The sequence below is a fragment of the Stigmatopora nigra genome, chromosome 21 (genome assembly GCF_051989575.1).
Source record: "Stigmatopora nigra isolate UIUO_SnigA chromosome 21, RoL_Snig_1.1, whole genome shotgun sequence".
In the NCBI taxonomy this organism is placed as follows: domain Eukaryota; kingdom Metazoa; phylum Chordata; class Actinopteri; order Syngnathiformes; family Syngnathidae; genus Stigmatopora; species Stigmatopora nigra.
The window spans coordinates 7,331,014-7,353,517 of record NC_135528.1 but is presented as its reverse complement, the minus strand read 5'-3'; the positions used below and the strand labels follow the sequence as shown (position 1 = coordinate 7,353,517).

Here is a 22,504-nt window from a genome sequence, read left to right as displayed (position 1 = left end):
TGAGGTGTATTTATTTTTTAAATTAAGCCATTTATGTCAATTTAAAAAAAGATGTTTTAAAGTAGTAAGTAAAAGCCACTTGTCTTGGTTATGAACAAAACTTTACTTAATCTGCAGAGTCCCAAGTCTCACATACACAAGGATATTAAACATAGTTTAGAATCTACTGTTACATCCAGCAGTATGACATGTCAACAACAGTCTACGGGTGAAACCAACATAAGGTGCTTTATGTACGATACGGCTGGAATGTTAGGAAAAATGTCCACGTAAAACTACACAAAAATAGAGCAAATATTTACACAACACAGCCTTTTAAAAAAAAAAAAATAATAATAATCATGTCAATCACCATTTGGCCATTTGAAGCAACTGTTCTTTAAATTGTTGCGCGTGATGTGAAAGATCCGTCACCCGGTCCACCATTTCCTGAACGGCGGCCGTGTTGGGGTAGTTGAGCGCCGCCGTCTTAGTGGCGGCCACTACCGTTTTTAGCAAGTCACATAGCACGTTGCTAGAGTTCATCACCCGGTTGGCCACCTCGGGGGCGGCGGCCTGCCGGGACAAAGTGTCCCCGATAAACACCAGTTTGTGGGCACTGAGGATGACGAATTTGCCGTGCGCCACAAAGATGCGTGGCGGCTGGCCCGAGCTCACGCAGCCAAAGAAGGCGTCCACGGCGCCCAGGAGCGTGACAAAGTGCTGCTCGCATTGCTCCGAGTAGAAACCCAGAAGCTGGCGGTCCCGCGGGCAGGCGCGGGACGCGGCGGATGGGGGAGCCGGGGTCTCGGCGTGGGGGCCGCCGGTCCTGCCCGAGGGTTGGTGAGGCGTCCACCGGGAGATGTCGTTCTCTACCGGTTTGATGACTTCTTGCTCTAGCTTCTTGAACTGCTGGATCTGGAAACAAGCGCAGTAACAGTGACGTTAGTCGTCGTTATGTGTTATTCCACCTATAGATCTAATGATATCTCCATATATGGACTTTTTATTCCAGGTTGAGGCGCAAATGGTGCATTTAATAGGCTTTGTTGACATTTTGTATATCCTAGTAGTGAAAAGTAAGTAGTTGTAGAAGGAGTTTGTGTTCCTTGTTTAGGCGTAGTAAGCTCGTAGTTTGTAATTTATATGTAAGCTAATGTTGGTGCTAATGGCTAGTGCTTTGTCAATGGGAGTGCTATCATTTTGTCAACCTAAGCCAGAAACAGTTGCAGTGAAAGCATTTGTCGATCAGGTAATTGTAAAATGGCATTGGCACTTTAAAAATCCCATATCGGTTGACTTTTTGACCTTTTGTTGAGGTTGTTGACGTTGGTTATGTGGACTCACCTGCTCCTGGCCCAACTGAGCTTGGTTTTGCTTGATGATGTTTTCCTTCTCCAGTAACTCCTTCTGCTGACGTTCAAAGTCTTCTTTGCCCTGGAGGACAAGAATGAGAGCATAACATCATTGGAATGGAAATCAGTCATTTTGGAATCTCGATCTTCCTAGGTTAAATAGATTGTCTGTCAGGTGTCGGAAATCGAACCCGAAACGCACCTGGAGATGGACGTAGTCGTAGTCTTCCATCCAGCTTTTGACGCACTTCTCGCTGTGGTTCATGTTGTCTTTGTCCTGGGCGGACGGCATTGGGAAAGGCTTGCTGGGCACCCCGTAGTTGTCGGCGTCCGAGGGGGCCGAAGCGGGCCCGTGGCCGGCGTTGTCGTCGGGCGTGCTCCCGCCGGAGAATGACCCCTCGACGTGCGAGCGTCTGAACAGCAGCTCGGCCGCATTCCCTATCGTGGACGCCAGCTGCTTGGCGTCGTCCGGCACGCTTCTGGAGACCATGACGAATCGCTCCAGTTCGTCGCTTTTGTTGTGGTGCTTGCCGGCGCCGCAGGACGCCAGCGCGTTGGGCGACCAACCGTTGTTCTCCAACGCTTGGTAGATCTGCAGTAAGATCTGCTGCGAGTCCTCCAAACGGCACACCTGCCGCCTCAGCTTGCCGTGAAGGGCCGAATCGGAAAGCGCCGTGGCGTTGGCCGCCGCCCCTTTTCCGAACAGGATCAAGTCCCCCAGGCCCGTGCGGACTCTGTCCAGAACCGCACGGACGTCATTTGCGTGGCGCTCCACAAAGGGAAAAGTCCTCCAATGCGGGGACGCCGCCATGGAATGCAAAGCCCCCACCGAGAGCTCCACCCCTTGCTGGAGCCGGTGTAACCTCTGGAGGGCCGCGTCCACGTCCAAAGCCAGGCGGCCGTCCGAGCCCGTCCCCGTGGACGAGGACGACGTGGACATGCTGCTCCGCGTGCTTCCCGTGCTCGAAAAGGACAGGCGGTTGACGCCGTCGGTGACGTCGGCCACGCCTCGGGAGTCCGCGGCGGGGACGTCGTACACCCCCTTGTCCCGTTCGGAGGGCGAGCTTCTGCGCCGGGGCAGCTGCGCTCCCCGCGGGACGTCGTACACGTCGCCCGGGGAGACGGCGGCGCCCGAGAGGAGCGCCGTCGGCGGAACGTCGTAGATCCCCTCGTTGCTGTTGCGATGACGGTTGGACGCTTCCGAGCTGGGGGGGATGTCGTACACCGAGTGGGGGTCGGGGCTGCTTTTCGCCAGGGCGGGCGGGGGCACGTCGTAGATACCTTCTTGCATCTGTTTCAGGGGTTGGGGGAAGTCGTAGGTGCCTTCTTGAGGGGCGGGGTTGGCTCGACAGGGGGGGACTGAGTACACCTGAAGGTCAAACAACACTTGTTGGATACTTGTAGATCTAACTACTAAATACTAAAATTTGCCTTTTGTTTATTTTGTATTTTGAAAAAGTAGTCAAATGCCGTTACTCACCGATTGGGAAGAAGGCGGGACGTCGTAAATGTCTTGTCCTTGCGTCCTGAGATCGGCTTGAGACGGGGGCACGTCGTAGATATCTTGGTTGCCCGCCGCACCGTGATGGCCGCCGTACGGCGACGATAACATTTGACCCGGGGGGACGTCGTACACCTGCGAAAAGTAACATTTAGGTCATTCGAGGACTACAGAAATGACCAAATATTGACTTTTTTCTAATGACAAAATGTAAAATATACAAATAGAATATTTACTTTTTCTTTACAAATATATGAACTATTTTTATCATGTTTTTTCAAATGATTATTGAGAATATTTAATCTTTTTTTAAGAGAAAAAATATTGACCTACTTTTTTAAAGTAAAAACATTTTGCTTAATGGAGAAAAAAATAATACTTTGTTTCTTCCTCAATCAAAAATCTTGAAATAATTTTAAGGCCAAATATCTAATATCCTAATTGCACCAGTCTTAGTTAGTATATATAATGGCCCCCACCAAAAGGTAACCATATATAAAATATAGCTCTAATGTAATAAAATAAATAAAAAAAAGACACTTACTCCTTGTGAACGACTTGGTGGGACATCATAGAGGTCTTGCTGATGGTGCTGACCTGGGCTATAAGTGTAGGTCTGTCCCACCCGGGTGGGGGTCACCACCTGTCCAAGCACAGAAGGGCAAAGAGCAACATTTAAAACAAAATCTTCAATAATGATCTAAAAATATATTCTTACTGTTATTTATAACTGTTTGATGAAACTAGACTGAATACAAATTGTATCTGAATACACACAATTTGAGTCACCATAAACATAAAGTTAAATACAACTAAATTGTACAAGATTTTTACTCAACCCAAGACCATTTAAACAATTAGTCCTTTTGGGTTAAACACAGCAAAGGATGACCAAAATATGCGGTTTTGATTGAACAAAAAAAATAAAAGATGTCTCCCTAAGTTGAGGTCTTAAAGCCTACTTTAGTTATTTTCAAATCTTTGCCGCTACGCATGAATCAAGCCAAGTATTTAGCGCTAGGCCGCAGACAGTCTTGGAGCAGCATAATGACATGATTACCGCTCGGGAAACAAATCTTTTTTTGCTTCTTCTTTTCTGGAAACAGTGACATTTCTTTTATTTTTGGGATATTTTTTTTCATGCTTCTCTCCATTCCGTTTTTGTGCTTCGAGCCGCTTTCCCGTTAGCGGCGATCAGTCCTTCCACACCTCCTCCTAATCCCGTTCTTTCCATTTTCCTCCCCCCCCTCAGTGCCGTGGAGCTGTGTGTGTGTGTGTCAACCAGACAGAGGAATTCTGCAAATGTCCTTCTCTGGGAAAAGAAGGGCTTTTTTTCCACCCCCCACCCACAAGGTTCGTCACCGGGGTTCGAATTCAACACATTCTTGGGTCTCGGGGTTGTTTGACACTTTAGGCGTTTTTTTTGTGACCCACTTCAATCTCATGCATTTGTTTTTTTTGTGCTAAAATGAGAGGTAAAGTTAATGTATAAAAAAATTGCAGCGTACAGAAGTTTTGTGTTTTTAAACTTAAAAATTAAGGGAAATATTGAGTTGTTACTAAAATATATTGAGAGTAACTAGTGGTTTTCCCATGTTTTTTTTTATTTAAAGATAATAATATTCAGTTCAAAATATTTTAATAGAAAAAAAACGTACCCATTTTCCAAATCAAAATAGAAAATTAAATTTACAACAAAAAATGTTGAGTTTTAGACCCTTAGTCATCAAAAAGTCGACTTTACTCCTGGAATACCATCTCTGATAATGAAGAAAAAGCTCAGCCTGCGCCAAAAAAAATGGGATTAACATTTCAGGGAAAGCGGAATGGGGGGGGGGGGGGGCAGCTCTGTTAAAGAGATTTATGAACAAAAAAGTCAACAGGAGAGAGGGGAGGAATGGAAAAAAAATAGGAGCGTGTTGCGTTGCTCAGTATGGAAAGGAATGCCATTCAATGTGAACTTCATATGGTTCCAATCAATCCCATTCCGAGGTGCGCTGGGGGTGATTTAAGGTGTTCACGGATAGCGTACCTGGCCTAGCCAAAAATGCGCGACTGATGCGGACGCCCGGGAGGAATAAATAGACAGCCGACGACGCATGTAAGCAGACACGGCAGGCTGGCCTAAATAAAGTAGCTCGGTCAATCTTAGTTGGAAAGGAATGCAGAATGCGGAATGCCAAAGGATCGGAAAATACTCCAAATATTTAGAAATGACGACATTGTCTGTCAAATCTCATCCTGCTACTTTAAATGAAGGTGGACTTCACATTTATGTAAACTTCCTAGCGATAAAATAACATTTTTTTTGCAGAACTCTTAAAATTGGTTTAAAAATCAGGAGTTTTTTTTCCAATGGAGTTTGGCTTGGCTCTAGTTTTTATTTACCATGTGTCATTTTAAGGGAAGATTGCAATATGGCTATTTATTGACCGTCAATAAATAATACAAGAAGCCGTACTCGACTTTTTCCTGTTTTGAATCCATCCCGATTCAGAACAGACTCTTAAAATGGCTGCCGTTATGAAAAGAAAACCAGAAGAAAAAGCAAGGCGAGTCGTAGGTCAAATCGCTACCCCGATGCGAACCGTGTTGTCATTTCTCGTCTTGTATTACACCGAAGGGAACCGCAGGACCATTCATACGTTTAAGAAATGAGCTCTCACTTCCCCATAATACATTTTAATTCATCAACAGCAGACCCAAAAAGGAATTCTCCCACCGTAAAAGCCCAACTCCACTCGTACTATTTGAAAAACGGACCGACCGACTGACTTACGGTGCCGGTGTCCAACAGGGTCGACGTCATTGTAAAACAACAGCGCCTTGTTTGGATTCCTAACAATGCACAATCGAACCCCGAGGAGCAAATTCATTTGCATGTGACGCACTTATCATGACTGAAATCAAATTCCGTAATGATGAAATGGCACTTCGAAAAATGAAAAATGAATCATACCTTCTAAAAACAAACCTCTACTAGTCACAAACTCATTTCACTCACTAAACTAGTATTTCTCAGTACTCCCCAATACCAATAACGTCATTTTAGTGAAAGATCGCCACCATATTTGCCCCAAAATAAGATGGGTTTTTCCAAATTCTTCATCTTTATGATAACTGAACAACGATAAACTTGTTTAAAATGACCTGGCTTTGACTAATCCAAATCCATTTCTCCCTTCAATTCAAATCTGCAATACCCAAAGTCCCAACTTTTTGCTCTCTGAACCAACCAGCAGCTATTTTCTCTTCATGTGGCTCACTGGGGTTTGGCGCCCATCCCTGGGTTTTTTTTTGCCTGGCCTGACCCTCGCCACGTGACGTTTGAAACCCGCCTTTGTGCTTCCACTGTGGATCCGTTTCATTCCTGGGTGACGCAAACTCTGAGGTCATGCTGTTCAAAGACGTCTCGGGTTCAGAGTTCAAAGACCGTAGGCATGTCTTATCTACGCCTACCAGACGGCCCTATTCATTCCTCACTTCCTCCTGCCAAAAAAAAAAAAAACCTACTCCTTATATGGGCATTTCCTCCATTCGCTAAGTCGTACCCTTAAAACCTTCCAAAAAACATCCATTTAAAAAAAAAGTTGTTTACATCGTTAACTCCGAGACGTCCAATCCGTTTAAAATGGGAAGAAATTGTCATCAACTTTATTCAAAACTAATTTATCATCAACATAACTCGTTAATGCTACGCCAGGTGTAATAAACGGTTGTTTTATGACGATTTCACCCGTACGAAAGGTGACTTATGTCTTCCTTGGAGTGCTCCGACGCTCGCCATTGTTGCCGCGGTGATGAATCGTGCAGAAAGCTTATAAATCAGCAACGAAAACAACAACAAAAAAAGGATTAATCTGCCGTGGGGTTAGCATACCAAAAGGACTTTGCTCCTTGAAGGTTTTAGAGCAGCGCACCCCCGTCATAAATGAGTCATAAAGCAAAACTGGGATGACAGGAAATACTTTGGTAATTCAAGGATTTGACCTGTGTGTCTACTACTTCAGACCCACATGTGGCGCATCACAATGTTGGCATTTCAAATCAAATTCTCCGCTAATCTGCTACCTCCTCCGGGGAATTACGATGCGGACCGGCGTTTTCCACAAAAACAAAACGCCGGGTGTCATCTTTTCACGTTCCTTCAGATTGAGAAGCGGCTTTTATCCGAGCGATACTCATTAAATCGGCTTCCTAGCACCAATGCGGCGTGCGAGGAAATAATGACTTGCGTTAATGGCTTTTTCAGAGTACTACAGCATCAATGTTTTTGAGATGTTTTTTTTTTTTTGAGAGTGATTCATGGTAGATGAGACGCCACTCCCTATGCTAGCTAGCACTTTAAATTTCCACTTGCCACTAACTTAGAAGTGAGCTCATTTCTCTGAGAACTCAAAATTGATAGTTTCCAGAATTGTCCTTGTCACCTTCTTTATGTTAGTAAAATATTATGGGATAGATGATGGTGTGTCAATAAAGTCAAAGGGTAAGTATGATATGATATGATGACTAACATGGTGTTTCATAATCATTCCAGAGATTTAAAAGTATTTTTTTCTACACATTTTTTTGCAGATTTTCTGACTCATAATATTTTGGATGTCCTGCACAGTTGACAGCCAATAAGAACAAAAAAAGTGCCCAAGTATGATGAGGAAGGGGTCATCAGGTAGGACTCATACTTTTTTTAATTTTAAATTGTACTGGATTGAGAAAAAAATATCACTGACAAAACAGTAATAATTTTAGGTTAGCTGTCGAATTCGACCTAAAATTGGTATTAAATTCTCTGCTCAGTAGTCTGAAAAGATCGTAAGTATTAATATTTTTCCTTGTTTAAACTTGTAGGAACTTTTTACTTCAATCAAACATTGAATTTAATCCATTTTCCCTTCAATTTGTTGAATTCCAAAATGTTATGATACTTTTTCTGAAATTTTCTGTGAGAATTAACATGACGTGTTTCCAAGAGCTCTTAAAAAAAGTCCTAAAAAGTCTTACATTACACCCAATGAAACCTGTAAAAGTTAAAAATCTGGACTAGGCGTCGTAAAAATGTGCTGCAAACGCAGTTCGTAAAATGGAATGTTTACATCTCGTCATGAAGTAGTTGTAAACTATAACGACAGCTCTCAAATTAACCTTAAAATGTTGTACTACTTGCCAAAGTCCAAGTCGGTCGGCCAAACAACCGTTTGTGTGTGTTTCCGTGACTCACTCGGCGGCGGCGTTAGCATTAGCGCCGTATCATTTTCGCCTCTTGGCGCCACTCCAAATCCAATCCCTGCAGTTTGCTCTACCTCCCTTGTGAAAGAATCCTCCGAGGCTATCAAATGTTTGTTCGAGGTTTTTTTTCGTGATGTCACGGCAACCGCCAAAAAGCAACCACCTCATCCGAGCCGGTAAATATTTACAAAAACGCAATTACGACAGCCTTTGCGTACCTGTGCAAAAGGTCACTAGGTTTTCCACAGAGATCTTGCTGCCATCTGCATGTGGCAGCTGAGTCCAGATATCCTTTTTATCGCTAGCGCATGCCTTGGATTGACCTTTAGCATTCTGGCGCTATGCTTTAACTTTGCAATAAAATGGGAAATAGAGCGGCAGACTATTTTGCAGATTTCGACTGATCAAAGGCCATATGATAGTGTTTCATTCGTTTATTGTCAAGGTTTTAAATTAGGTATATATTTATTTAATAGAAAAAAACCTATACTGTCAAAAGTCTATACTGTAAAAAGTATACTGTCAAAAGTCTATACTTTAAAAAGTCTATACTGTAAAAATTCTGTACTTTAAAAAGTCTATTCTGTAAAAAGTATACTGTAAAAAGTATCCTGTAAAAAGTCTATACTGTAAAAAGTATACTGTGAAAAGTATACTGTAAAAAGTATACTGTAAAAAGTATACTGTAAAAAGTCTATACTGTAAAAAGTCTATACTGTAAAAAGTATACTGTAAAAAGTATACTGTAAAAAGTATACTGTAAAAAGTATACTGTAAAAAGTATACTGTAAAAAGTATACTGTAAAAAGTATACTGTAAAAAGTATACTGTAAAAAGTATACTGTAAAAAGTATACTGTAAAAAGTATACTGTAAAAAGTATACTGTAAAAAGTATACTGTAAAAAGTATACTGTAAAAAGTCTATACTGTAAAAAGTCTATACTGTAAAAAGTATACTGTAAAAAGTATACTGTAAAAAGTATACTGTAAAAAGTATACTGTAAAAAGTCTATACTGTAAAAAGTCTATACTGTAAAAAGTATACTGTAAAAAGTATACTGTAAAAAGTATACTGTAAAAAGTATACTGTAAAAAGTATACTGTAAAAAGTATACTGTAAAAAGTCTATACTGTAAAAACTCTATACTGTAAGTTTTACAGTATAGACTTTTTACAGTGTAAAAAGTCTATACTATACCTGTTAAAAATCTATACAATGGAATGTATTCGAGATTTTTTTATAACTAGGATCATATTATACGTATTGTATTATACTTATACTTTATTATACTTCTATTGTATTTTACTTATACTATATTATACTTCTATTGTATTATATTGTGTTCGATTATTGTATTATACCGAAACCCTTTCAATTCAAATCGTCTGAGCAAGTTGACCATTCCAAATTGATGTTAAAAACCCCCACCCGTCATTAAGTTGTCAATGTGACAAAGTAGTACCACTATTTTCAACTCTCACTATCCCTTCCTAGCAATACATCTATTTCAATCCAGCTTTAAATGTTCCAAAACATGCCTTAGCGAACCAAGAGCGTATCACTTTGTGGAAATATGGCTTGAAAATGAATAACATCGCAGTGGAAAAAGCAATTTAGGGGGAGCCACCGCCATGCCAAGCAAAGATTCACCAGTTAAGAATGCTCTAAAAGTGTGAGAAATGATCTGGGGTCCATCCCAAGAGGTTTTAACGTGGGTTTTATCAAATGGCGGGCGCGGCGCGGTGGCCTGTGGGACGTTTACACAATCGGGCTCAACTCTTTGACATTTCGCCGTGACAAAATACGTACGGGGTGTGTCCACTCTGGTGTTTTTAACCACAGAGCCAGGGTAGTGTTTTTGTGTGAAGGCTCCCGTTTGGCATTGTGGAGCGTGAAGCCGCTTTAAGCCGCAGAGGCCCGAGGAATCGGCGCAATGAGGGGGGAAAAGCAAAAACTGCATAAAGCCAGTTTTTGGCGGAGTACAGCCGCGTTAAAAATAGTTTGCTTTCCCTGGATTGAATTGACGGGTTAGTGTTGGGGCACTGTAGTTACAGTTGTTTTATTGCTGCGTTTGAACACTTTTTCTTGGTACAGTGTATCATTTAGCTTGGGCTTTTTGGAGAAAAAAATAGCCAATTGCAAAAACAAAGGCTTTTTCTGCGCGTGGGAACATTTTGTTCACGTACAGGCGAGAAAATCATCCACGTCTGCATGGAGGTGCAAAAAATGCTGAGAAGACGTCATGTGTTTGGGTAAATATTACGTAGGCGCGTTTAGAAAAGGCTACTTTGGTTAGCGGTGTTTGAGTGCCATTGACGGCCATGGGCGTTCAATACAAGTGACATCAAAGGTTAAGGTCAAAGACCTGTTTGGCTAATTTTTATTATTTTTTGGGGGGATTATTTGGAACTACTCTAAAAAGTCTGAATAGGGAAAATGACAGAGTATTTTTGGGGGGTTTGATTATTTGAAACTAACATAAAAAGTAAATAGGAAAAATAAATTAGTATTTTCGTTTTTGTTATTATTTGAAACTAACATAAAAAGATTAAATAGGGAAAATAAGTATTTTTAGTTTTTTATTATTAGAAACTAACATAAAAAGTTTAAATAGGGAATATAACAATATTTTTTTTCGTTTTTGATGATTTGAAACTAACATAAAACGTTTAAATAGGGAAAATGAATATTATTTTACAGTTTTGATTCAATAATAGCTTCAAAAAATGCAATTATTCTGTTTATTCATTTTAAATGATTACAGATTTAAAAAAATATATTCATAAAAAAACACCATAGGCTACTTTAACAGTGGCAAACACCCCCCCCCCCCCCCCCCACTTTAAGCTATCCACTAAGTTTCACGAAAAGTCCTGATAAAATCTCACCTTGCTGGGCGTGTTATCAGCAGACAGCGCACTCCTAGGCGGCACCTGATAGACATCTTGCCCAGAAGGCACTTGGTAAACACACTGCTGCAGAGAAGCCGGACTACGGTACGAGCTCTGCTGGGGGGACTGGCCGGCCGGCGACTGGGCCTCGAACTTGGGGCCGATGAGGAGCTTGAGGCGGTTGCCGGGGGCGATGCCTTGCCGCCCGTGCAGCGAACAGAGCCACCATCCCTCCAGGCCGCCCGTGTTCTGTTCGATGACCGTCAGGATGTCCCCTTTCCGGAAGGCCAGCTCCTCCGGGGACTCGGGCATGTTGTCGTACAAGGCTTTGGCCATTTGGTTCTGCGGGAGAACAAAAACAAAATGCGCGTCTAGATCAGATAGTCAAGTGGAAGGAAGAAAATGGCCATGCTTTTCCATAAAACAGGCTTTCTTGGCTTTGATAATACGTATTAGCTTCATGCTAATATATCATGAAGTGAATGACTCAAAGCAGAATATTCATTTTAACCACTTCATCCCCCAAAAAGGTAGCAGGGGGTGCTGGAGCCTATCCCAGCTGAAGCGGGCGGACACCCTGAATCGGTGACTAGCCAATCAGAGGACACCAGCAGATGGACAGTGCTTCTTAAACTCATATTTAGTGCAATTTAGAGTGTCCAAAAAGCCTACTATGCATGCCTTTTGGAATATGGGAAGAAACCGGAGTACCCGGAGGAAACCCACGCAAGCTGGATTCGAACCCAAGACCTCAAAGCTGCGAGGCCAAAACGTTAACCACTCCCCCACCGAACTGCCTCCGTAGCAGAATATTTCAAAGAAACATCAATGTCATTATCATGAGCATTTTTAGATGTTGAAATTCTTCCTTTAAGGCATTGTTGGTAAGACTGACACGCGGCTGAACTTGAAGCCGACTTTAAACCGAGCGTGCAGATGCCATTTGCCCGCAGCTCTTGGCCAGATGTCTTTCAAACAACTCTGAACTTGACAGGATTTTCTCAGGTCGCCCCCAAAGCCCCTCACCCCCCAAAAAACCACCCCTCGCCTACGTTATTCCAGCCAGCGGGGGTCAAGGTATAATGAGTCTAACAGTCCGATTTGGGCGATAGCAGATGCCCGCTACCGTTTTTTTTATTTTTAGGAAGACATTTGTAACTAATTGCAGTGTTAAGTGCATCATTATCCCTAAAATGCCTGGAAAGAATAAACTCTGCACCAATGAGGCATGTTAAAGAAATGTTAGGGGTCGCTAAGAACACAAATTAACTTTTTTTTGCACTTTTATGGTTCATTTTAGCCAAACGGGTCTTTTGCATTAACATTTGATGTCACTAGATGTCCAGTTTAGGACATTTGTTCATTCAAAGTGAATTTTTGCGACTTTAATGTTAGGCAAGGACTTTATAGTAAATATTTTCCTATTTACTTTTATTTGTGCTTGACGTAAAAAGTTTAAATAGGGGAACGAGTGCATTTTCTTTTGTTTTTTTAATAAAAATAGCTTAAAGAAAACTGCAATTATTCCGTTTATTCATTTAAAATGAAAAATATTCATAATTATTGAGCCTTTGCGTCATTAATGTACGTTTCAGAAAAAAAAAAAAGAGTTGTCTTACTATACCAAAATCCAAAAAGTTTTTTTTAAAATAATAATTTAATTTTACCGGCTCAAAATGAATTGGACGTCTATAACTGTCAATGTCAGCAAATGATAATAAATATATATATTTTCTTCTTTATGAAGCTACATTTTTATAAAAGACCCAAAATAGGCACTTGGCTCATAAAGAATTAACCACAAATTGCCCAAAATGTCAATAACAAACTCATTTGAGCTGAACAAATGATCCACTTATCGATTGAATAATTGATCAACAGGCTTTTTGTCCCCGAACACGCCATTTTGTTTCCACTTTACGACAAGCGCACGGCGACAACGCATTCCCTCGCTTGTTATCAAGCTTTTATTGTCCAGTAACTCCATGTGAGAAACAGGAAGTTAGCCTTAAAGGTTCCCACGTGAAAGCGCCTTGTCTCGTTAACGCCGTTCCTTCGTCCGTTATCTCTCTGGACTTCAGGCCGCCGCTACAGCTATTGTCTAAGTGCACCGTCAGCACCATTAGCGGGCAACACCCACCAGGACCGCCTAGTCCCCCCCGTATGTTCGATCGTGACCTCGGGGGGTCGCGGGACTGTCGCTTTAAGTAATTTGATGGCAGAGAAAGGAAAGGAATAGCTAATGTTTTTAGCCATATCGTCTATGGCCGTCCATGGCATTGAAGGAGTTAATAAAGTGTATTGCGGCACGAGAGGCGGAGCCTAACTAGGCAATACATTATTGCAAAGCTAATCACATCACAAGCCCCAGAGCAGATTAACGCATACATCAATTTGACTGCTTTGTTTACCTCAGTCAGTCACAAGGTGCTTTTTTAATGGTGGAAATGGAACTGAGCTTCTTCTGCTTGGCATTGTATTTTTTTAAAAATTTAAAATACTGATGATGGTAGTTTTTGAAGATGATTATAGAGAAATGCAATTGGTGAAATGAAATATAAAGCAAAGGGAATGAAAAACATGTTTAAATTTGAGTTAAAGTGAAATTAATTAAATGTAAATATTGGGAATATGGAAGGAATATTTGAAATGTATTTATAAAATGAATACAGAAAAGTACAAATAAAACCGAAATAAAATTAAAAGTCGGAAATTAATATTTCAATGGATAAATGCTGAAATAATTGTAAAAAAATACAAAAGGACATAAATGCATATTGAATTCAATAAAAGTATAAGTCAAAATTTTGAGCATAGATATAAAAACTAAAATAAATGAAAAAATCCAACTAAAATAAATACATTCAAACCAATACATTTATTCAAACTACTTCTAAAAAATACATGACACATTTAACCACGTATTGAATAAATTTCATCCCTCCTGGTTCTTTTATAGGCGCATAATATAATAATATAAAACAGAATGCAATTACACTTTGAGCAATAACGCGGCTGTTAAATAATACATTATTATGATAAGCAAAACTTTGCAGTCAAACGCCGCTTAGAAAAAAAACATAAACACATTCATCATTATCAGCGCCCAGAATAATGACTATTTATATTATAGCACAGGTTTTGATTCAATCTCAAAGCCCAACTAAAATCATTACATGCAAATGAGCAGCAAGGGAAAGGCAATAAAAAACCAGCCGTGGCTATTTCCATAAAGAGCTGCTTTGTAAAATATAACCACCACGCGTGTCCTACTGACGCGTTCTCCTCGCCATGTTTGCTCGTGTCGAGCGGCCAGATAAAACTGACTATTAAGCAAGCGTCTGACGCAAACGCCGATTAGTCACGACACCATCGATCGTCGTTGTAAACACACCAGTTTGCCATTTGCATTGGCCAGGGAGGGAAGGGCTCCCTTTTTGTTTTTTTGCGACGCCCACCTATGAGTGTTCACTTCGAGGAAGTTATCATTTAAAAGGTCAATGGCGGGGTTGAGTCGTCTTATGGCTCCCTGAAGAAAATGACAATGCGGTTAAAGCCCCGACAAGCTAAAAAAAATAAAAAAGAGAGCTACGTGTGGGAAACGTCTTCAAAGTGAACCACTTTGTGAGCGCTAAAAATAGCGGATGCTTTTGAGTTGAATCATTTAAGTGAAGTATTTAGTAAATGATGTGCAATGTGGTTTTAGCTGGGTTAGCTATTTATTGTATGTAACTTACTGGCTGCTGTTGACAGTGATTGACAAGCATTTCATTTGAACCGACTTGATTTTTAATCTAAAAACTTTTTTTTTCCGCTTAGTTTTCATTGCAAAACCAGTTCATCATTTAAACCACTACTATTTCTTACTGTACTTACATTTTCCTCCCTTACAATGTTATTCTAGTCTAAACAAATCCCCTTCAATGGCAACACAACCCAATACAATACATGAGGATATATCATTGACTGCAATACCTCTGATAGTAAAAAAAATCTGGATTGTTGCAATTTTAAGACCGAATCTCCCTTTTTGCCAACATCTGTTCTAGCATGTTTTCCCCTGTAGAACTTTCCACGCTGTAACGCAAAAGCGTAACCATCCCGATGTGCACCTGGATCACTATAGACAACCTAAAGATCCAGCTGTCTGGGCCCCTTTAAACCCCCTTTAAAGCCCCTTCTACGTACACACATACAGACAGCAGTGAGTCACACATGCTTTTTTTCCATGGACGTCTGTCTGGACTGTAGACTGTGTAAACCTCTCAGTCACTCACTGACCAATCCCAAAATAAAACAGGCCTTATGTAACTTCACGGCCTGTTGAAAGAACTCCACCTTTTTGCTGGCAGTCGACTGCAAGTGAGTTTGAAGCCCTTTTAGGGTGGATCGTAAATAGTTCCCAAATGCTCCAAAAACCCCCTTTCTTTCATTCTTTCTTTCCTAACAAATAAACACTCCAAAACTTAAGCCACCACTCCATTTGTGACAATACACCAGCGTAACGTTGCGGAATAAGAAAAGCAGTACACTCCCGTGGCCTGGTTTGGCATGGTTATATATAGAAAATAATTATGGTAATGACTATAATGAGGACCTGATGACTTTTACCAGTCGTTTTTCTGCCGCGGGTGAAAGCCAGTTCAAATAAATGGGCCGTGTGAAGGGTTCTGGGTAGGAAAAGACTCATGGGAAGCGGTTCCCGCGTTCACATTGGACCTTTTTTTCAGGAAGGTTTACCCCCCCGATTACAGCCTCTACCAGTGGCTACTATAATTACATACGTATGTAGCAACAGGGACGGAAAACACAACATCAATGTCCCAACGCCAACGGAATTAAATATTATCTAAGTTCCATGCTTGGTAAGACAGGGAAGCTTTATGTGCAAACTTGTAATTAAAGTTGGAATAGTCCCACAGCGGTGATGTGCTTTGAAAGAGTCGATGATAAATCAATAGCTCATTCCAGACTGGTGATTACTGCCATTGACTGACTGTAGACAAACTTCGATGACATTTCAGGCAGACGTAACTTAGATGAGATTATCTATTTTTGTACAGTAAGCCTTCAAACAATCTCATTTTGTTGGCTGCCGTTGTCGGAGATAGACGTCTGATGCATTTTGAGTGAGAGGGCATCATTTAGTTTCACCTCATTGATCCTTTTGCTTTCCCTTTTCCACCCAAGGACTCATTACACCGATAGTGAAAGCCTTTTGGTCCAAGAGCAAAAACATTTGAATACAAAGTCATTCTAGGTGCTTACATTTTTAGAATGTAAAATGTTAATCGTTTTTTCCCTCATCCACCCTTTTGTTTTCCCTTTTCCGCTTAAGAAATCAAATTTCCGATATTTAAAGCTTTTAGTTTCAAACTCATGATCTGTTAATAGTACTACCGTCACAAGATAAAGACATGTAGTATTTTCTCTCTCTTACCCACTATCTTATTTTCCCTTTTCCACCCAAGCAAATGGTAGGGACAATAGTGAACACTTTTTCATCCAAAGTCACCATTAATAGTACACATTTGTTGTTTTATTTCCACCTCAACCTGTTTTCCCCCTTCCACCCAAGCTATCTGGGCACCAGTCATGAAACATTTTCCCACTTCCATGCATCTGCTCAGCAGTTGACATGTATTCCATGTCTATCACCACCCATGGCAACTAACAAGTTAACATCCGACTACTAACGCTGTAGTGATGTCATTTGCTTACAAACTTAAGCCACTTTTGTCCGAAAGCCAAATTACTACGAATACTAGGTGACTGTAATGCTTGAGGTTTTATTACCTCACAGGAAGTGATTGTGAAACCCTGTAGTTTAAAGAAATGCTCCTTCAAATCCTCGTAATTCATTCCGGTCATTTTATCTCTTGACTGTCACATGAACCACTAGTTCTCTTGACATGACCCTACCGTCAAAACTCCCTACCCTGCAGTACTTTTCCCGACTTCAAGCGAACCAGAACACTCAGAACTCACTAGCCTTATCGTTTATGAGAATTTTTAAGCCTAAAGTATGTCATTATGAGTCCAAGCCACGGTTTAAAAGCACTTCTTTTTCCGTGAAACCCAAGAACTGTTGCGTACGCATCTCGAATAGCATGGCCAAGACATTTTTGGACTCTGAACATTTTTTGAAAAGCAGTGAGAGTGATTGACATTGTTCCTCAAGTGAGAACTGACGGATGTTTTAAAGGTCTTTGTTGACTGAAAGAGATTTTGTGGCGAAAACTCAGCCCGGATTTATTCGCATTGCCAAAAGTAGCATTGCGGCAAGGCCAAATGCCAAATGGGTGCATCTCGTGAGACCCTGGAGACACCCACTAATCCCTCCAGGGAGGGAGGAGCCAAGATCCAAAATCATCTTCATTATAATTGCTCCAGAGCCACATTGGATGGTTTTGCATAGAGGAATTGGCAATGAGATAGAACTGTCTTTACGATTTTACGCTAGGCTAAGATTGCCAAGCAAAGAAAATGCCCCCAAAACTCCTTCTGACCCCCCTAAAAAGAGGATTAGAGGGACAGCCAAGGAGTTTTAAAATCCAATCTATTGTTACTAAAACGCCATTTTGCCAATTTCAAAGCACAAAATAACTTGTGCGCTGGTATTAATAACTTTTCTCAGCTGTCCCACTTCCGTCTTCTCACCATGAGGGGGTCAACGTCCCCCGGGTAGGGGGTAGGGGGGTCATAAGGGGTTCACCATCTTGAAGGATGACCCTAAAAATGATTGGCATTCTTTTACCACCCAATAAGATGAACGTAGAAATAGAATAGAGCCTTGTACACAGCTAGCTTGTTTTTAAAGAGACAGTACACTATTAATAAGATGTCAATGTAAAAAGTGTGGATTTTCCCCTATAACTCGACTTCAACAGCAGCCAGCGAGTTAATACATCTAAATCCCTTTTGCAGAGCCTTACGCACGCTTTCTGATCTCTAGTGACCTCGTCGGATTTTGATAGAGCGCCACCACACCTGTGCTACTTTCCCCAGTTCAGAAACATTAGGCTGGAAAAATTCCACCCGTGCCTCTTCTCTACAGCTGATGTCACAGTTGCTGAAATAGTTTTGCAAACGCAGCGATTAGATGGCCAGAATGTATGTTTTTCCTAGTGTTTCCATTATTTTTTTCCTTTTTTTAACGGGTTCAGCTTCCAGGCACCGGTCCAAGGGTAGAGAAGGGAGCTTGGAGGAGGGCGAAGCAGACATTGTTGCGAGTGGGAGGAGAAGCCCCTCTGTTGAAAAGGGGCTGCGGCAAATGAAAAGGAGAGGAAGTTGTGGGGGGCGACCAAAGGGCAAAGTGTTTGGCCATAGGGGGGGAGGGGGATGGATGCTATGACAGAGGGTGAAGGAGCTTCATGGGAGAATGAGAACATTCCAGGACGTCGCGCTAGCTAGCTAGCTCGCTGGGGAATGTCGTCCTAAAGATGTAACAGATTACTTTTGCCTTGGTAATCCAGTGTGGTAGAGAAAGGGCATTCATCGTCATGCCTTGTGTTGAAAAAAAACATGGATTGGCTGGTATAGACAGCTTTAAAATGAATTGGTTGCGTCCTTTAAAAACAAACCTCTCGACTTGATGTCTAGTCCAAATAAAAGCATGTTGCTGTTGTTAGTTGTTGAGTAACTCAACGCCCTTGGTTGCCATTTGTAGGAACGGCCTTGCTATCTCTTCAAAGACAAACACAAAAAAAAAATGTAGCTACAATTTTGCACTAGTCAACTATCACACCATGTCCATTTCCTTCCTGCGTCTCACCACCCGATTCATAAAATGTCCCCTTGCAAAGATCACAGTGTATATTTAACAGAGCCATGAGTCAGTCGGCAAGCACCACGGGCCCCTAAAGACGGAATGGGCCCCGACGATGCTAAGCAACTTGACAAACACAGCGAGTTGAGAAAACTAGCCGCAAAAAAGGCGCAGCCCGTCCCCCCCCCCCGTCCTTGAAAGCCTCTGAATCATCCCGAGCGTTTCACATGGATTCCGAGGAGAGCGCGGCGAGCCCGTGAGCTCATCTAATGAAGACCAGCGGCGAATGCGACCGCAGAAAAAAACGCCGGCTTTTGTGCCAAGCGAACGTATCGTTCGGGTCAACGAACCCGAGTCGGAACTTTGCATAGTACAACTGGTGTTTTCAGTGACTGGAATTAGACGTTCAATCCATTTTGACTACTATCCAAAGAGTTAAATACTATGTGAGGGGGGCGGGGTCTACTTTAGAGTATTATTGTATTCCTTTTCAGTGTTTTTTAGTTTTTACTCATTTCTTTTTGCCTAATCATCATTATCATCAATCATTGAAGACACTAGACGTCCAATCCATTATGACTGGGTCAAAATGGATTGATCTCTAGCATTGAGTTCATTCAATATGTGCCCTGTTTTTTTAATCACAATTAATGCATGAAATGGTTAAATTCCAGATATTTTGATGGTAAAAATCCATTGGACTGAGAGAACAGACTTCTGCCTAAGCAGTCAAATTCAAAGCACCTCTGTGACCTCATCATTACAAAACGTTTAAGCAAAAATACTAATTATGATTAGTGGACAATCAAAATAAATCTTTGTGACGGCCCTAAATGGACCACATGATTATTTTATAGACGTAACAAACAATTCCGTAGAAAATTGGCAATGATTGGAGAAGGAGTGTCACTGAACTTTGAGCTTTTAAATGTGATATTGTAAAACATTGATGAAATCTTGAGTGTAATAGAAAAGGCATCCTTTTGAATCAGATCAGCTTTTGGGTTAAATATGTTAATATTTTATGGGGAACTCATTTCATTTGTGTTATAACATATTGTAGAAAGTAGTGCTAAATATTAAGGTTTGTGGAGGGTCAGGGATGGGGGGGGGGGGGGTGCATTGCCAATGGAAGCAAGTAACATTTTCCTCCCTATTGCGCCCCTGCTGTTGAAAATAGCAACGACGTGATTGGGAGGAAAAAAAGACAAGTCACGTATCCAGCAAAACGTCCAACAAGACTACGTGACAGGCATGTTATTTTTCTAATCTCGCACGACCATTTCATTCGGATTCAAAGCATTTTCTTGCAGAAGTTGGAAGCCGGCGTAAAAGTTGCCTGCCTGCAGCCATTCTTCCGTCACCGCAACCCAGTTTAAGACACCCCAGGCTCCGTTTTTTTCACTTACTTTATATTTCATGATGCTGCTCCTGGCGAAGATTCCAAATCCGATGAGAAATATCCGCGTTTTATCGCATAGATCGCATGGGAAAGAAAGAAGGGAGCTTGCTTTCTTGCTTGCTTGTTAGGCAGCCATCCGGACGGAGCCACCGAGATAGAAAAGTGGCCGACTAGAGCGCTCCGAGAAGCGGACTGAGAGGCTGCACTTCAGCGCGCCTCCTCTGCGACTCTGACGAAATGCCCTCGTTTGCATGCGATGCGCCGATTGGTCCAGATCAAATTCCGAACACGCCCCCCTTTTGCAGTGACGTCTGTACCAAGCCTGGCACACACAATCAAAGAAAACAAAGCAATTTGGATGTTTTCAGAGCTACATTATTGCAGATAATTTGAGTGAGCAAGGTAGCATCTCTAAAATGTGCGTTTTGACTGGTTTGTGGCAAAACTTAAATGTTGTCAAACCTGTGGCATGCGGGCCTGATCTGGTCCACCACATCATTTTGTGTGGCCCTTGAAAGTAAATTATGTGCACTAAATTGATCAAATAGAAATAAAAAAAAGTAAAAGGAAAATTCTCAAAAGGAGATTCGGATCAATTTTAATTGACTCTCAAAATAGTAATAAATTAATAAAATATTAGAAAATTTTACACCTCATTCTATATTATTATTTTTTGCTACAAATCTAGATAATAATATCAACAATAATGTTTTTCCCTTTATAATATTTTTAAAAATATTCAAACTATGCTGAACCTCTTATTGAATCCTATAATTAATATTTGAGTCTACTTAGCTATTGCCAAAAACCTTCAATGGCTGACCATTTTAACGTGCATTGTGACTGCTTCCCTGCGACAAAAACAAATTTCAAGTACGACAACTCAGCCATACTTCCACCACTCTGTGTAATGTTTTTGGGCTCATTTGTCACCAAAGCGGCCTCTTAGCTCCCCTCATTGTCCGAGACGTCCAGTCATATCCTCACATGAATATCAAGCATGCATTCCACCCAAGCTGTGTTTACGCAGTGCACGTCTCGCAGCTGCAAGCCATTTGAAGTGGGCACGGCCGCTATTCTTTTCTGTCTAGCGCGTGCAATGAAGTACAAGTACATTGGTACGAGCACCTGCTTCCTACAACAAACGCCGCATATTTTTGAAAGCCTGTTTATATCAGCGCGAATAATGCTAGTCATCCATAGTGTCCAGCAGGAAGGGGAAAGGGCACTCCGGCGCCGTGCCACCGTTCAACTTGATTTTTGCACTGACCTGATTCCAAGTCTTGATCCGTAATTTAATTTGGTCGTGACATTTCATCGATGTAAATTTGTGAGATTAATCTCAATTCATTCGTCGATATAATCTCCTAAATTCAAATTTCTTCAAATTGGCATCTATAAACAAGACAATTCATGTCAATGTAAATGAACAAATACATATTATTGACGTGATATTTACCCAATTGTGACTCCATTGGATCGGGGGACACTTGAAATGCATTAATAGTTTGCTGGCAGCTTGAGATGGAAGAGATTTGGCCATCTTGAATTACAGCCTCTAAATCCTCCTTTTCAAGCACAGTGGCAAAGTCAAACGATCAGGCCAAGATTTGTACTGGGCCCCCGTTTCCCTGACGACAGGCACCACGCTCGCGCTATCTTTGCGCCGACACCTCACAGATTACATGAATGCTAAAGCGCGAGAGGCGCCCGGGTGTTTACGATGGCATTTTTGAAGGATAGAAATAGCGCCGGAGAAAGATGAGTCCCTTTCATCAGCGCCGAACGGCTTGCGTAAGCGACCAGTCTTTTCCAAGGGAAGTACACAGTCACCTCTAGAGCCAGCCCATGTTAATGTTTTGCCATTTTTTTAGTCAAGAAGGAGCTTTGTGATGGAAAATGTTGGATATTTAAACAGTATTGTCCCAGTTCAGACATTCCAAGCTATAGAAAAGCTGTTTGTAGGCCATTTTTTTTCTAAATCTGCGGTTTTCCTCGTTGCCAGGTTGGCACCAAGACGAAGGAATGCGCAATACACACGAGAGAGAAGAAAGGCAAAGTCAGACACAACATTGTGTCGTCGCCAATAGTGGCCTCGCTCTTAAGTGGTTCTGATTTACATCCCGTAATAGTCGAAAACATTTGCGCATTCGCCTGGTAACCGTATTTTGCCTTAAGGGTAATTGTTTGGACATTTTTAATGTAGAAGTCAGGAATTTTTCTTTTGTTTGCCTACTCAAAATGAGGAAATACCATAGCAATTGGACATGTGTGTTTGGGTTGCCATGTCATGGTTGACAATGATAAAGCTGTTTTATTTTTAAAGATGCAAACTCATTTTAGGGATCTCCGGTTACTAAAAAAATATATACTTTTG

The 22,504-nt window shown here is 41.4% G+C and overlaps 1 protein-coding gene across 1 annotated transcript; it reads right to left on the bottom strand.

The window, feature by feature from the left end:
• Nucleotides 1-79: 79 nt before the first annotated feature.
• On the bottom strand, nt 80-20,362 carry nedd9 (neural precursor cell expressed, developmentally down-regulated 9). The gene is made up of 7 exons (XM_077743880.1): nt 20,135-20,362; nt 10,955-11,299; nt 3,380-3,478; nt 2,815-2,970; nt 1,537-2,703; nt 1,327-1,416; nt 80-897 (listed from the first exon to the last, which is right to left on the bottom strand). Exons 1-7 carry the CDS (start codon nt 20,144-20,146, stop codon nt 349-351), a joined length of 2,418 nt encoding a protein of 805 aa, XP_077600006.1. The 5' UTR covers nt 20,147-20,362; the 3' UTR covers nt 80-348.
• Between the last annotated feature and the right edge of the window lie 2,142 nt (nt 20,363-22,504).

Bases quoted from the DNA above. Each gene is read 5' to 3' on its own strand.
- nedd9 (XM_077743880.1), bottom strand. The intron at 3,479-10,954 runs GTGAGATTTTAT...GTGCTTGGACAG, and splicing joins CTGATAACACGCCCAGCAAG to GTGGTGACCCCCACCCGGGT. The intron at 1,417-1,536 runs GTGCGTTTCGGG...CTTGTCCTCCAG, and splicing joins ACGACTACGTCCATCTCCAG to GGCAAAGAAGACTTTGAACG.